The sequence below is a fragment of the Nyctereutes procyonoides genome, unplaced genomic scaffold (genome assembly GCF_905146905.1).
Source record: "Nyctereutes procyonoides isolate TBG_1078 unplaced genomic scaffold, NYPRO_anot_genome, whole genome shotgun sequence".
NCBI classification, from domain to species: Eukaryota; Metazoa; Chordata; class Mammalia; order Carnivora; family Canidae; genus Nyctereutes; species Nyctereutes procyonoides.
Genome location: NW_026575051.1, coordinates 11,736,622 through 11,752,683, shown reverse-complemented (window position 1 = coordinate 11,752,683; position 16,062 = coordinate 11,736,622). Strand labels below are relative to the sequence as shown.

At 56.8% G+C, this 16,062-nt stretch overlaps 1 protein-coding gene across 1 annotated transcript in view; it reads right to left on the bottom strand.

The window, feature by feature from the left end:
• The window catches only part of TTBK1 (tau tubulin kinase 1), a 39,276-nt gene extending 24,196 nt beyond the window's left edge, over positions 1-15,080 (bottom strand). The window contains exons 1-12 of the mRNA XM_055330388.1: positions 15,072-15,080; positions 11,819-11,976; positions 6,526-6,673; positions 6,207-6,280; positions 5,895-6,035; positions 5,020-5,124; positions 4,528-4,593; positions 4,000-4,092; positions 3,789-3,914; positions 2,325-2,479; positions 1,196-1,427; positions 792-970 (exon numbers count right to left, since the gene is read on the bottom strand). Of these exons, the coding sequence (XP_055186363.1) occupies positions 792-970; positions 1,196-1,427; positions 2,325-2,479; positions 3,789-3,914; positions 4,000-4,092; positions 4,528-4,593; positions 5,020-5,124; positions 5,895-6,035; positions 6,207-6,280; positions 6,526-6,673; positions 11,819-11,926 (1,427 nt within the window). The 5' untranslated portion in view covers positions 11,927-11,976; positions 15,072-15,080. The remainder of the gene's footprint in view (positions 1-791; positions 971-1,195; positions 1,428-2,324; positions 2,480-3,788; positions 3,915-3,999; positions 4,093-4,527; positions 4,594-5,019; positions 5,125-5,894; positions 6,036-6,206; positions 6,281-6,525; positions 6,674-11,818; positions 11,977-15,071) is intronic.
• Positions 15,081-16,062: the final 982 nt, after the last annotated feature.

The window sequence follows — 16,062 nt, the reverse complement described above, 5'->3', positions numbered from 1 at the left end:
AGAAGTCACGCTGAGTGGTTGGGAAAGAGGACCCCCATCCTCCGGAGCTGGGCCTTGGGAAAAGACCCCTTTAGTGGTGCAAAGGAGACAGCAGCCCTGCTGAGTGGTGAAGCCCCACCCAGAGCCAAGAGAGAATGGGGACATCTTTCAGAGGCCCTTCCTACCCAAAGTTGTCCCACCCACCGGATCTCAGGTGGGTTCAGATTCTGGTCTCTGATGGCCAAGGGCCACCCTCACCTCCCTCCATCCTGTAGGTTCCTTTTGGTTCTAAATTCTCTGTCCCACCAACCAGGCCCCCCTGTGATATTCAGACCCCTGAGCCCTGACCCCCAAAACTTGATTCCCTCTCTCTTGGAGCAGAGCACTCCCTGGGCTCTCCTCCCAGGCCCCTCCCTCAAAGTTGAAGGATGCTTAGTCAGCTGCTTTGAGGCATCTGTAATTAGTCTCCAGGGTGAGGTTCTAGAAGCACACCCACCGAGCAACTCGCCCCTCACCTCCTCCCAGGGCCTACCCCTCCTGCAGCCTGCCTCCACCTCACATCCCTCCATGGCACGAGATGCTCCTACTCTGGTTCCTGACCCGTGGACCGCCCCCACCCCTCCCCAGGCCCTCCCATGCCTCAGTCACTCACTAATCAAGTCTGACCCCAGGCCCACATGGAGCCGCCTGAACACTCCCAGGGTCCCCGCCCATCTCCCCCTCATGTCCGATCTTTCCCACTGACCGAGACCAGCTGCGTGAAGGCTGAAGGGACCAGGGCTCCCTTGGGTGACTCCTGGCCGTACACCTACCTCCTCTCATGCAGCTCCACCCGCCCATCGGCTGTGGAGAGCCTCTCGGACTCAGGGCTGTTGACCCTCCGGTAGCGAAGAGAACGGACTGGGGTTGTCGGTGAGTCCGGAGGGGCGCGCACCGGGGAGCTAGGGACCCCCACACCTCGGCTCTGCTCCTCTTCCACCACACAAGGGGTCTGCAGGAGAGGGGAGTCCCATGAACCAGGGCCGATAGGGTGGTTTTCCCAGGGTGAAGGAGGTGTAGGGAGGTCGACGCCGGTGATCCTGGCAGGGGACGAGGCCACGGATGCAGGGTGGCTAGGGAGTGGGCACACATGAGGGGTGGGACGGGGGCCACGGGCCGGGAACCAGGGTGGGAGCAGGGGGAGGCCACCCACGTCCTTCTCTCTGGCTGCAGTTACTTTGCTGATGTTGATTCGGAGTTTGTTCCGGTTGACATCCGTCTCCTCCCAGACTTCAGCCTCGGGACCCCCAGGATGGGGGGCCAGGTGGGGGCCGGGACCCAGCCCCTCAGGGGGCCGCCCAGGCAAGATGGGGGGTGCGTTCTCCTGGTCACTCAGGTGCTCGCCCTGTAGCACGTCCTCGGTGTTCTCCCGGAGCAGGTCCCCGGGCACCGGCGTCACGTTGACCACCCTGGAGAGGCCAGGAGGGGCCGTGGGCAAGGCTGGCAGGGGTGCTCTCTCCTACCAGCACAGGCCCTGCAGATCACTGCCACCCCTGGGAGTGGGCACAGGAGGGGCCTCGGCCGGGATGGGGGCATCCCCAGGCCCCCTCACGCCGGCAAAGGACTACAAAGGTGGCTGCCCAGCATGAGCTCAGCACCACTTCACCCTTTCACTCCAGGAGACCCATTACTTTGCAGGCGCTGCCAGATTTCCATGGTAGTTCACTGGCTGACCTCATTTAGGCCAGGAGTGGGTCTAAAGAGAAGAAGCACTTTGGAATTCCTTGAGCGGTCCGTGCACCTCGATGTGCTGAGTCTCTTTCCTGGAGCCCCTGCCCATGTCTCCCCCTGGCTCTTCCCCCCGGGGGTGAGGGGGGGCCCTTCCTCACTCTGGCCCCTCCCTGGTGCCTCTGTCTTTGTGCGTGTCACATGGTTCTGGTATCACTGACACCTGTCCATTACAAGTATCCCAGACCCAACTGAGAGCACTCTGAAGGCAGGGGCTGCAAGTTTTTTCTCTGACACCCACAGGCCCTGGTGCCAGGGCTCAAGACATATGTCCACTAAATGAATACCTGTGAGCAACAGAAACAAACTGTGGGGCTCAGGTCATTTCACTCAGGGCTCCCCACTCCCCAGTAAGGTCAAAAATCCAAAGGAGGATGACCATTCTGTCCCCAGATTGAAGGTGGAGATGTGGCACCACTGCCTGGGGTTCAAGAACCCCACTGTTGAGTACCACGAATAGGAAAGACAGCCAGGTGTGTCCAGGTAGAAAGAGAAGGAGAGGGCTGGCTTTTGAGGTGACAGTACAAGGCAGGGGTCACCTCGCCCCCCTCCAGGCCATCGTCCCTCCCAAGACTCACCCAAACATGGCTGCCGTCTGCCGGGTGTTCTGCTGGGGTGGAGTGGAGGTGCTTGTCGACAGGAGGGCATCGGTGCCTGCCTTCTCCCAGTCAAAAGCCTCATTCTCAGCGATGCCCCGCTCCTTCATGCTGTTCTCAAACACCGACATGATCAACTGCAGGGGTGGGGGTGGCGGGAGGACAGAGAGGTGACCCTGGGGCTAGCCAGGAGGAGGGGGCAGTGGCCGGGACTGCAGGGGGAAGAGAGGGACCTTCCAGGACAGGGATGGGCCAAGAGGGAGCACTGGAAGGAGAAGGGCACATTGATTTTAAATGAAAACATGCACATGATATGCAAATCAGCATGCAAATTACCATCTTGGTTTGAGCCCCCCTGGCTGGACACAAGCCCTATGAGATCTGTCCCCTGCTCCCCATCCCTGGCCTGATCTGCCATTCCCACCATCTCAGGGGGAGCCTCAGCAGCCCGAAAGCTCCAGTAGTTTCCCAGAGCCACCACCTGGGGTCATGCTTCTGCACGAGCTGCTTCCTCTACCTGCACTGCCTTAACCACCAGTCCTCTCCTCTAGGACACCTTCCCTGATTCCCCCACCCACACACTCCCCGATCAGCCAATCAGCCGCTCTACATTCCTAGCACACCCTGTGCTCTCCTGTGCTCGCTTAGCAGCTGTCTGGTCTGGGGAACCGGGGGAGGGGGAGGCAGGACCTTCTGTTGTCCAAGTGAGCTATCTCTGCCAACAGCCAGGGCTCTAGGCTCAGGACGTGGTGGGCACCTGTAGGCCATGAGAGGCCCCCAGCCCACTCTGCTTCTGACTTAGCTCTCTCCAGAATGCAGGGCGAGTTTTTTCTGCTGGCAGGCCCCATTTCACTGGGGGCCAACCGTGTGCCTGTTGCTGTGTTCCCTGTGGCATGGAGATTTGTGCCTGGCACATAGTGGGTCCTGGGCAGAACATTGCTGATGTATCCCCCTTCTCCTGTCAGGCTCGGTGAGTCCCCTAGGGATGTGATGGTGGCACCTTGGAAAAAGCACTGGGCTTGGGAGTCAGAAGATGTGCCCGAGCCCACCCCTGTTCCCAGCCATGCTATCAGGCTTTAGTTTCCTCATCTATGAATTGGGGACAACGCAGAGTTTCGGTGTAAAATACATGAAAGCACTTGGCTTTATTAACTGTTAAGTGTTGGAATAATAACATAAGGGACACACATTATCACCAAAGACTTGTTTTGAAGTTTAAGTGAGTGAATGCATGAGAAGCACTGAGAACAGGGTCAGCTGTTGATAAATCTTAGCTATGAATGCCGTTTACAGGAGCACAAAACAGTTTCATGCAGTTTGAGGACCAGGGAGAGATGCACAGGCTAAGCTGGCAGGGGAGTGGGGCCTCGGCAGTATGGGTGCTGCTGGGGATGGTCACCCCCAGAGAGGTGTCCAGGGATACAGAGGCCAGGTGGCAGCTCCCACCTGGTAATCGGGCTTGGTGAAGTAGTCGAGGCTGGCGATGTGGTCCAGGAAGAGGTGGAACTCGGAAGGCATGTGCTTCAGCAGCATCCGATGCTCATACTTCTCCTTGATCATCCCTACCTGCTCCTGGAAGCAAGACAGCACGGGGTGATGGAGCCCCAGTGCCCCCACGCCCCCTCCACCTCCTCAGACCCAGCTGCACAGGGCTCACCTTGTCCTTGATCTTCCTCCAAGGCAGCTGGCCCACTGCAAACTCCACCAGCATGTAGAAGAGGGACCACAGGTCATCGTGGCGGCCCATCTCCTGGGGGTAGGGAGGTGAGGGGAGTCATCCACAGCTCTCAGGCCCTTCCCTGGGACTGAGGAGGGGGTGCCTAACACTCAAATCCCCCTGGGCAGACCTGAGTCTCCCTGAAACCATGGCTCTATCCCTGACCCTCCAAGACACGTAGAATCCCAGTTTTAAAACTTCTGTCTGTGCCTCGTCAGCCCACACAGACTAATGGTACGAACAGAGAGGAGGGAATCCCAAAAAACAAGGAAGAAGGGGAAGTCATGGGGAGATGGCAGCAGAGCCTTCCTCAGCCCTGGTCTCTGGTGGGGCAGCTTCCAGCTCCTGCCCCATACTTCTCTCCCCACCCCAACAGCTGCCCCCCCTACCCTCTTCCTCTGCTGTACACTCTGCCCTCGACCCGGGCCCCAATGCCCCTGCATCCTCAGGCCCAGCTCTGCCACTCACCCGGTTCTTGTGGGCATTGACTGAGGCATAACGAACAGTCCCTCGAAACCCGGCCACATTCCGGGGCTGTGAAAAGAGAACACAGCAGGACCCTCACCCACTGCCCCTGACTTGGGCACATCTCAACCCTGCTTACTGAGCCTAACTCCACCTACTTTAACCCTGACTGCCTCCAATCCAGCCCCCACGTTGGCCCGATCAGCAGCAGGCCTGCCACACCAAGCCCAGCTGTACACCTGCCTCCTGCCCCTGCTCACGGTCCCTTATCCATTCCCAACTAGGGTAGGCAGCCAGGTCACACGGTGTGGATATAACATCCACCAAGAGCTCAGGGAGCCAGGGGACAGGCCAAGTATAGACTGAGCTGGGTGCTGCTCATACTGAACCCAGGCGGGGCCTGTCTAGGCAGCTGCAAGGAGAAGTTGGTAGAGGGTTTCCAGGTCAGGGAGTCAAGCAAGGAGGCCAGAGGTTCCCGTGAGCGGCGGTACTCACAGGCCGAACGTCCCCTGTGGTGTTGGTATACTGCCGGGCCAGCCCGAAGTCCAACATGTAGCACTTTCTGTAGGTAGAAGGCAGCCTGCCCATGGCAAAGTTTGACTGGGGAAGATAGGAGCTGTGACCGTGGGGTTCCAGACCCAAATGGTCCACCTCATGGGGCCCCCAGACATATGTTTAGGAGTAAACACAATCATGTACTATTGAAGGTCATGGCATCGCATTCAAGAAGCAGGTGGGATCGCCCTCTATCACAGTGAGATGAGGACTTGAGAGATTTTAGAGATGAGGAGGCCGAGGGTCAAAGAGCTTCCAGGGGTTCTCCAAGATCACACAGCAAGTGATGACCCAGCTGGGGGTTGAACTGAGGTGTGTGTGTCCAGCCCTCAATCCTTGAGGCTCCCCAGCAGGGTAGTGTGGCTTAGTGTCACTGTCTTGCTCTAAAGCAGCAGAAGACCCGCGTTGTTCTTGCCATGTGACCTTGGGCCATTCAACTAATCTTTCTGGACCTCAGTTTTCACCCCTTACTTAAATTGGAGGTTTTTACAACACCAAGATCCAAGATGCCACAGAATCGGCTACTTGGAATTTCTTACTAAGCCCAGCCCTTTGGTGCCTTTCACTCAATTCTCCAACCCCTGCACTTTTCAAAGTTCAAGGACTAATCAGGGAAGGGTTAAGAGAGAAGAGAGGAACAGAGGGCCAGGCAGGGGCATGTGCTCTTGGCAGGCCAAGGAGAGGAGGAGAAGGGGCTCCCGGCAGAGAGCAGGAGGAAGGGACAGGTATTAGAAGAGACTATTCCTGCCCCAACCACTGCTCTGGAGGAGAAACTGTGGGACCTGGGGCGGAGGGTCAGGTAGCGCCACCCTCACCGGTTTGATGTCCCGGTGCAGGAAGCCCACGGAGTGGATGGCCTCAATGGACTCCAAGATCTGCTTGCCCAGCCGCAGCGTGGTACTCAGGGTGAAGGTGCCTCGAGGCTGGCTGCGGCGCAGGTCGGCCAGGTTCCGGCCCTGGGGGTGGTGGCGGGGCCAGACTAGACTCAGCTGTCCTGCTCCCTCCACCCTGCACCACCGTGACACTGGGCCCAGCCTCATCCCCAAAGCTTTGTGCCCGCTCCCCACCCAGTGGTCAGGACCCCAGCTTTTGGGGGAGAGTGGAGGGAGGATCCCACGGGGACTCACCTGGAGCTGCATCACTACGTAATTAAACTTCTCATTCCGGCCACAGCCAATGAACCTGCACACGTGGCTTTTCCCTGTGGGGCACAGACAGGGGGTCTCCCAACTCCCACTCCTTCTCCCTCACTTCCAATCTTAAGGCATCTCCAGTGCACTCCTGATTCCTGGTTGCATGATGACTTCTCCCACCACGTCCCTTTGGCCCTCTCCCCATCACTGCCCTTAGACTCTGGCCCCATCTCACCATCCCCATCTGTTCTCCCACAGCCCCTGACTCCAACCATCACCTCTCCCCTCACATCCTCCTGCCCTTGGCCCGCACCTTGCAGCTTTTTGAGCACAGCCACCTCCATCTTGAGGACCTGCTTGGGCTGCTGGGCTGACTCCACCTTGAGGGCCACGTTCTCCCTGGTCAGCAGGTCCATGGCCTCATAGATCTCACCAAAGCCTCCGCCCCCGATCTTTTTCAGCTACAAGATGGAAGAGGGGGATAGGAAACACAGGGGTCAGACTCAGCAGCTCCTCATCCCATCCATTGCTGGTCATACCCTTCCCGGGTGGGGGGCTAGGGCTAGCCTTGAAGGGAAAGACTCCGTGTCTCCCTTCCTTGCCCCAACCACCAGTGCTCCTACTTCCTCTCCTAGTGCCAAGCCCTAGGGGGTTTCATGCGCGCGCACACACATGCACACACACGCATGGTTAGATGTCAGAGTGCAAGGTGGGAGAGGGTATGAGACCTCTGACTCCACACAGACATGGAGACGAGCCCGTGTAGGATCTGAAGAGACCATGGGCCATATTGAAACTTTTCTTCCCTGGAAGGACAAGAAATACCACACTGCCCCCCACCCTCCCTCCCACAACTACATTGAACAACCATCATCCATAAGGAAAACTAATTTCTAGAACCTTTCAGCTTCAGAGTGGATCCTCCAGAGAAGCTGGCCCTTCCTCGGGTTGGCAGTATCCTGACAGGTGTCAAATGGAGAGAGTACTGGGGGAGGGGTGCATATTTGGGGAGGAGACTCAGCAAAGGGTATTCACTGCCTAGGCCTGCTGCTAAAGCTCACAGCACTCCCTAGAGCCCTGGTCAGATGCCCCAAACCAGGATGAGCCTCCCCTGGGGGCAGGGGCCATTGCGAGACCATGGTGGAAATGGCAGTTTGGACAGTCCATCTATTCCCCCAGGGGGCAAGGCAGTACAGACCTGACCCTCTAGGCCCTCCTCCTCCAGCATCCCAGGACAGGCAGTGAGAAAAGGCAGAGGGGAGAGTTGTGTCGGAGGAAGAGTTGGCAAGGGCAGATAGTCAAAGCTGAGTTACATGGAGGGATTAAAATAATTTCAAGTTAGGGCAGCCCCGGTGGTGGTGGCGCAGTGGTTTACCGCCACCTGCAGCCCAGGGCGTGATCCTAGAGACCCTGGATCGAGTCCCACGTCAGTCTCTCTGTATGGTGCCTGCTTCTCCCTCTGCCTGTGTCTCTGCCTTTCTCTCTGTCTCTATGAATAAATAAATAAAATCTTTAAAAAAATAATAATAATTTCAAGTTAGAGGCACCAGGGTTCCTGGAGAGGCTGTGTGCTACTGGCAATGATGAGGGACAAGGAGAAGGTGCTGGGTTCTAAGTTGGGATTCATTTGGTTAAAAAAAGAAGTACAGGGCAGCCCGGGTGGCTCAGCGGTTTAGCACCGCTGTCAGCCCAGGGCCTGATCCTAGAGACCCAGGATCGAGTCCCATGTCAGGCTCCCTGCATGGAGCCTGCTTCTCTCTCTGCCTGTGTCTCTGCCTCTCTCTGTGTGTCTTTCATGAATAAATAAATGAAATCTTAAAAAAAAAAAAAAAAAGATGTACAACTCACCTCATGGGTGGCCTGTCCTCTCTGAACATCTTCCAGAATGCTCATTCGCTTCCTGTTGGCTTGTTAACTCACCAGCACAGCTGGGCTTGCTAGTGATTGGGCAGAGGCCGGTCTCATCAGCCAGCCTGTAAACTGACTCTGAGCCTCCTGTGTCTCAAAGCCCTCCCCTTAGCATTTATCCAGTGCTCTGATCCCATTAAATCTTTAATGGTGGCTGAAGCAGGGGGTGAGGGTGGAAGGGGGGCAGGGCAGAGCCCAGGACTGGGAGTTCCCAGCAGGTTACAGTTGAAACCACTCCAGGAAGAGACAGGAGGATGAAGGGAGGATTTAGAAGAGAAGTGGAAGTCTGGCTGCATCTGGAAGGCTCTGGTGCCCAGGAAGGAGACAGGGAAAGGAGGAAGAACAGTCTGAAACCAGAGTCTCTCTCTCCTTGAGACAAAAGTCATACTCCTAGAAGAATCTCAGAGTCAGGAGGGGATAGATGCAGACTCAAGGAAGGCAGTGGCATATCTCCCTCTGGAGAACTTTAAACTCAGGGGAGATTCTAGTATCTTCTAGAATCCTTTATGGCTTGTTATAGGTGAGCATGGAAGGAAAGGGGGAGGAGGAGGGACCAACAATCACATCTCGGGTTCTGTGATCTAGACTCAAAGACATAATCTCAGCTCCTCCCCTAAGGTTCTTGACAACACAAGGGCAGAAGGTCATAAGAGTCACCATTTTACACAGAAGGAAAACTAAGGCACAGAGAGTTCCATAGTCTGCCCCAGGTCACACCACTAGTAAGCGGCAAAGTCAGGTTTCATTTAAACCCGGGCAATCCCATGCAGAACTCACACTCTTAACTGTGTTATCACAAGAAATGGTGATAGCACAGGGCTTAAAAGTCTGGAGTTTGGGGCACGTGGGTGGCTCCGTGGTTGAGCATCTGCCTTTGGCTCAGGTCATTATCTCAGGATCCTGGGATGAGTCCCACATCCGGCTCCCCGCAGGGAGCCTGCTTCTCCCGCTGCTTAGGTCTCTGCTTCTCTCTGTCTCTTATGAATAAATAAATAAAATCTTTAAAAAAAGGGACACTTGGGTGGCTCAGCAGTTTAGCGCCTGCCTTTGGCCCAGGGCGTGTTCCTGGGGCCTCGGGATCCAGTCCCACGTCCATGGAGCTTGCTTTTCCCTCTGCCTGTGTCTCTGCCTCTCTTTCTGTGTCTCTCATAAATAAATAAATGAAATCTTAAAAAAAAAAAAAAAAAGTGTGAGTGCTTGAGAGTCAAGCTTAGATTTGCCAGCCTCCAAAATCCTCACCAGAGGTGTAAGGAGTGCTCCTGGCAGCCAAGACATTTCCCATACTTGCTCCCCAATTTCCGAGGGCGGCCAATGGTATTTCTCTACCATCTTTACTTCGAGACAGAGGCTGTTTCTCCTCCCTTTGACCCTATTCCTCCCCTCCTATTTTTTTCACGACCCCCTCCCCTGTCAAAGGAACTACCTAAACTGGAGGGCTAATCTGATACAGTAAGACCAGCATTCACTTAGGAAAAGGGAAACCTGGTTTCCTGGCTCAGCTCTGGGTCACCTGGAGTTAGTTTCTTTTTTTTTTTTTTTCTTTTTTTTAAGATTTAGTTATTTATACATGAGAGACACACACACACACACACAGAGAGAGAGAGAGAGAGAGAGAGAGAGAGAGGCAGAAACACAAGCAGGGGAAGAAGCAGGCTCCCCGCAGGGAGCCCAATGCTGGACTCAACTCTATCTGGACCCCAGGATCACGCCCTGAGCCAAAGGCAGATGCTCAACCACTGAGCCACCCAGGCGTCCCTGGAGTTAGTTTCTTAAAGTCTTTGCCTCCACATTTCCTCTTCTGTAAAATGAAAGAGTTGTTCTAGAACTAGTCACAGAGACTCCTTCATCTCCATCTTAGGAAGCAGTATGGCTTAGGGACCACTGACCCAGCAGTCGTGAGAACTTGGCAGGCTAGCTAGTCTCTGTACCTGTTTCCACACCTGTGAAAAGGGGGTAATAACATCTACTCCATTGTTTGGGGAGGTAACACACACAAGACATTTTGCACAGTCTGGCCACAGCAAGTGCTCCAAACAAATGCTGTTTTTCTTAGTAGTATCATTTGCTCTTCTGATCCTGAGAAGCACCCCTCAAAAAAGTAAAACATACTTTGTAAATAATCCACCTGGTACCACTGCCCCTCCCTTCCTCCCCAGCCAGCTCATTTTCTCTTTGGACAATTTGTTCTTGGTTTCCGAGCTCTGCCTCAAGTCTCTGTCCCACCCCTCATGGGGAGATGGCTGAGGGGGGGCATCCAGTAGCCCCCTCTCTCAACCTCTCCAGGAGCCAGGGACGGAGATCAGCCTATTGAAGACTGCACAATCGCCCCTTCCCCCATGACCCCCTGCCATTTCTCTCCCCACTCATCTTCCACCTGCTCCCTCAAAAAGCAGCGAAAAGTTCTGACTCAAACTCAGTATGATGTAAGCACCATCTTTTTCTCACCTCTTCAGTGCAAAAGACCTTCTGCCTCCAATCTGTCAGAAACCAAGCTCTCATGACAGGAGACCCAGAGGGTTCTTGGAGGAACACTCCTCATTTTGCCAGACTCTTATTCCCTTGATTATGGCCCTGGTTCCTCCTCCCCCAATTTCTGGCCTGTTGCTCTCCCTCTCAGGAGTCCCTCTGGGATTTAGATGGCCCCTTCCCTCACCTCTCTGAGGTACCACCACCTCCCCCAATCCCAGAGACATCTCACACAACGCTTTGGCCCCATCCCTGGTCCTCTCACATTGGCAGAAAGGGTGGTTGTTGCCATGGAGACCAGATAGCGCCCAGCCCCACTCTCAACACTGCAGCCCAGGTGAACTGAGCTTCCCCCCTCAACTCCCACACACCCCCACACAGACGCTCAGTGTAGACCTGTGCTGCTCTCCTTCCTTCCCTCCAGGCTCCGCACTCCACGGTGCAGACCCACAGGCTCACACACCATCACCCTGCAATCAGCCCTACACCATCCTGCCCACACAATGATAAGAGGCCACCCAGAGCACTAGCGACGGAAGGAAAGGTGGGGAGGGGGGTGAGGGGAGGGAGACAAGGATTGATTTACAATAGGACCCGCTCCCCAGACACTGCCTTTTCCCCCAACCCCTCATAGGTCCTCCTCCCATCCAGGCCCAAACCCCGATGAGGCTCAGACTACAACTCCCAGCAGGCCGAACAGCCTGAAGTCCTGGGCTGGAGGAGCAAGGCACGCTGGGACATGGAGTCTCGGCGTGTTGCACCTGCCGCAGGAACCAGTGAGGGGAGGAGGGTGGAGGGAGAAGATGGAGTGCGGCTGTGGTGGGAGCAGCCCGCAGGGCCTCTTTCCCCGAAGCCAGGCCTTTCTGTCCTCTGCGGAAGCGGAGGGACACATGCACACTCACTGCCCTTCTCCAAGGTCCAGAGGGGAAAGAGCCCCCTCCCCCACGCCGCCCGCCTCCCCCACGGAGCTCTGCAGCTCCTGCTCCGACGTCCAACCAGGAGTTGTTTCAGGCTGGGCCCGAGCAACGTGACCCAGCAGGGAAAGGGATGAGAGGGGGCGCTGGGAGAAGGCGATTGTCCACAAGTGTACGCCAAAATAGTGACCGCCAGCAGTATGCAGATGAGCTCAGGGGCACCTCCCTCTGGGTAGAGGAGCTGGGGCAGCTGTTTGAACAGGTCTCCAGTCCTCTCCCCACCCCCAACCCCTCCGTTGGCGCCGCCGGGTCACTCACCACCTTCCAGCGATCCTTGACCACGTAGTTGGCCGGCAGTATGTCGGCCTGCTCCCCTCCCCCACTCATGTTGGTTTCGTCCTTAAGAGCGGCCGCTAGGCACTGCATCCGCCAGCCGGAGGGAGGGGTGTCCGCAGGGCCTGCCCTGGGGGGGCCATCTACCTGGGGGAGTGGGGAGGGGCCATGAGTGGGGGAGGCGACGGACCCTGGACCCTCCCGTCCATAGGGAGGAGGGGAGCGCCATTCTCCAGGCAGGCCTCCTTCCCTGGGCCCACTGGGCAGATGCTCCAGGGGTTACTGGGGGAAGCGCTGTGTAAATACCCAGGTGGAGGTCAGGGGAGAAGACAGAAATACTATCCATGGGAAGGGAGATACAAACTACAAACCGGGGATGTGAAAACCAGCAACAGGACGCACATGTTGAAAAAAGGAGAGGAAAATGCTGTGTGAAGAGGCTATGGGGACAGGGAGAGATATGCTAACTAAGGTGGAAAAAACTTGCTAAACGCCCCTCCCCTCTGCCCCACGCCCAGGGGTGCGGTGGGGGGAGGGAACATACTAATCTAGGACCCATGTTTGTGTAGGGGACTCCTGGGCCAAGAAGGACCCGTCTGAGTGACTTGATCCAAGGCCCCGGCACCCACACATTCCCATGCAGAGGTGCCACCAAATGCCCATGGAGCTGTGCATCTGAGGCTTACTAAAAGGGGAGACCTGCTGACCAAGGCGTAACCCATGGGAGACCCACACCAGAGTGATGGAGACCCACTGATCAATCATAGGAGATGGTATACTCAAGAAAACAAGATACACAGCAGCCCCTTGGGGATGGTGCTAAGTGAGGAGGATGCAGGTGTGTGAGGCACACACCGTTCTCAGGGGTGAGTCCAACCCGCTGACATCCGTGGTGTTCAGAAGCCAGGATGTGAGCCATGGGGTGAGCGTAAAGCGATGGACCCAGCACAAAGATTTTAGAGGGACTGCAGCTCCGCGGCCACTCCAAGGGAGAGACAGGCTAAACTAGAGGGGAGGGGGACTTGGAGACAACAGGGAAGGGGTAGGTCTCACAGGAGGCAAGAAGAATGATGGGGAGCAGCAGGTTGGGGTGGGCATGTGCTGAGAGAGCTCTGACCACACCTTTCTCTCGGCTCAGGAGCAGCAAGAAGGAAGGCGGCTGGCTCTGGTTGCACTGGCACAGGTAGGAATTGAATGTCAAGGAGAGGGTGGGTCCTGACTGTGAGGGTTGGGAAGGCCAGCTGATGTCATCCAGGGAAATTTAAGCATGTGCACATGTATGTGTCTGAGTGTGTATCTGCGCATATGTCCTTCTGTGAACATGTATATGTCTTTGTGTGTTTTTCTGTGTCTGTGTGTCTTTGTGTCCATGCCTGTCCATCCGTCTGCTTGTGTTTATACTCGTTTTTTGCGTCTCTCTGTGATGTGCATGTCTGTGATGTGCATGTGCATAGGCAGGGGGACACTTTGTGAGATTGCTGTGAACCCTGTACAGGATGGGAACCAAGATCTTCTCTTCTCTTCCTTCCCCCCACACTTCATACAAGCACAATGCTCTGCCCTCACCATGACCCTGGAGAGTCTCAACTGGAAGGCAGTTACTCAGGCTGGGCTGGGGGACCAGGTTAGGTGGAGAGGAGACGGGGCGGAGGAAAGTGACTAAGGCATCTGTGGATGGGGCGGAAACTCCACAAGCCTGTATTTCCTTGGGATGGGGATAGCTCCCCAAGGCTCCCGTGTTTAGCCGTCCTGATACAGGAAGCAGTGTGGGATAGTAAAGGCATAGAGACAGCCTTCAACAGGTCATGGTATGCAGTGAGGGACATGTGGAGAAGAGGTCTTCATGCAGAGGGACACTGTCACTCTTCTCCTGTCTTTCTTCAAGTGACTCAGCTGACTTTCCTCCAATCCACCCAACTTCAGAGCATTAGAGCTGTGGGGATGTCAAATAGGCCTCTGCCCACCTTCTGCCAATCTGGCATATGGGCCATCAGGAATTCAGAGGGCAAAATAAAGGGAGAGGTAGACGGTGGGGGGTTCTGGAGTAAAGGTGGAAACAAGAGGGAAGAAGCAATTGAGCTAGTAGGGAGGGAGCCTTGAGCAGTTGAACTTGTGACCTCTGATGGGCCTTCCAGCCCTGTGATGGTGGATTCTATACCATAATGAGAAGAATTTGGGCGCTCCAACCAGTTTAGAGGTGGGCGAGGCTAGAAAGAACAAGAGAGGTGGGAAAAGGAAGAGTGGTAGCAAGAGGATAAGTAGGGGTTCCCTGCCTCTTCCTGTCCACTGTCCTCACTCTCTGTCTCTCAGGACTGCACTCAGCTTAGTCTGGTGGGATGACAGGCCAAGAGGAACTTGGCTGCCCCATTACTGCCCCCTCAGGACCCTTTGGGTATGTGGAGGCATGGGTATGTCATGCGAAGGGGCTTGTGGATTTATGATTATCTGTCAGACAGGGTGGGCCAATTGTGTGTGTTGGGGGTTGGGGAGACAGAGAGGGAGAGACAGCAAGAGAGGGAGGGAGGGAGGGAACTCATCATGGTGTGTGGGTTGATGTGTTGATGTGTAACTCTGCAAGGTGTGAACCAGGTGTCCGTGGGAACCTGGGAGCGCAGGTAAGGAGAGGGAAAGGAGCCCAGTGAAGGTAGTGGGAACAGGTGAGAGGAGGTATGGAAGGAGGCAGAGGGGAAGGGATGGGGTGGGGGGTGACAGGAGCAGAGGAGGGGGTTGGGTAAGACAGAAGCAGGGGGTAGCCATCGGGATGACAGGTGAGGAAGGGGTAGTTCCCCGGGAGGGGCTTGTGGGCGCTGCTGAAGAGGTGAGGAAGTAGGTAAGGGAGCTGGCCAGAGGGAGGAAGGGCCTGAGGGCAAGGGAGCGAGGTTACGGAGGCAGCCGGCAGCCGGCAGCCGGGAAGGGCTTGTCAGGGTGACAGCAGGGTGAGGCCGTGGGGACGGGGGCAGAGGGGGGAAGCGAGGGGCAGAGGCCGTGGGGGGCCGGCCGGTGAGGGCGGGTGTGTGAGCTGGGGGGGCCGCGGGGGGCAGGGAGCCAGTCCAGGCCTCGGGATGCGGCCCAGGCTGTGTAGGCCGGCGGCGGGCGCCCCGGCTCGGGCGGACACGGCCCAGGGAGGGGGAGCTGGGGAAGGCTGCGCTGGGCGGCGAGCCGGGCCGAGGCCCGCGGAGCCCGCAGGGGAGCCCCCGCCCGACCCCGCCGGCCCGCCGCCGGCCCCGCCCCGCCTCACCTGCTCTGTGCCCGCTGCGGCTGCGGCTGCGGCTGCGGCGGCGGAGGCAGCGGCTCGGGGCGGCGCATCCCCCGGGGCCGGGGCGGGGCGGGGGCGGGGGCGGCTCAGTGCGGCGCGGGGCGGCCCGCTCCCTCCGGCGGCGGCGGTGGCGGCGGCGGCCTCCGGCCCGGGATCATCCCCGCCCGGCCCGGCCCGGCCCGGATCCTCCTCGGGCGACGGCGGAGGCAGCGGCGGAGCGGGGAGCTGCCCACAATGCACTGCGCCGCCAGCATCAGCACCAGCCCTGACATCACCGCCCCACCGCCCGGCTCTTACATCACCGCCCTTTCTCTGACATCACATTCCACTCTGCTCCTCTCTCCACGCCTGCAGCCTTAGGGCTCTCCTGCGGATGGTCCCGCTCCGCTCCGGCTCTTCGGTTCCCCTCACTGGCTTCACTTGACCCCCACCCCCACCCTGGCAGGGCCCCATCACTCCTCACCTGTCCCCACAAACTCCTCTGGATCATCCTTTATCTTCTCCCCTCTCAGCAGGTCCCTGTCAGCCTCAAATGACTGCCTCACTGCGCTTCCCATGTGTTCATACTACTTTCCTCTAAACTCCTTTCCCTCACCCGTACCCATCCTCCCATAGTCCCTGTCTCTCATTTCTTCTCACACATTCCTCGCCTAGAACTCACCTCCCCACACGTACGCCTTACCTCCTGGCTCAACCTGTCTCTCTCTGTCTTTGGCCCTTTTTCCCATCTGTTGGCAAATTCTCTCATTGTTTCTTACTGCTTACAAATAAGATGCACTTTTTTTGATATTTTATTTATTTATTCATGAGAGACACACAGAGAGAGGCAGAGACACAGGCAGAAGGAGAAGCAGACTCTCGCAGGGAGCCCAATATGGGATTCAATCCCTGGACCAGGGATCACGCCCTAAGCCAAAGGCTGACACTCAACCACTGAACCACCCAGGCATCCCTCTTTTTTTTTTTTTTTTTA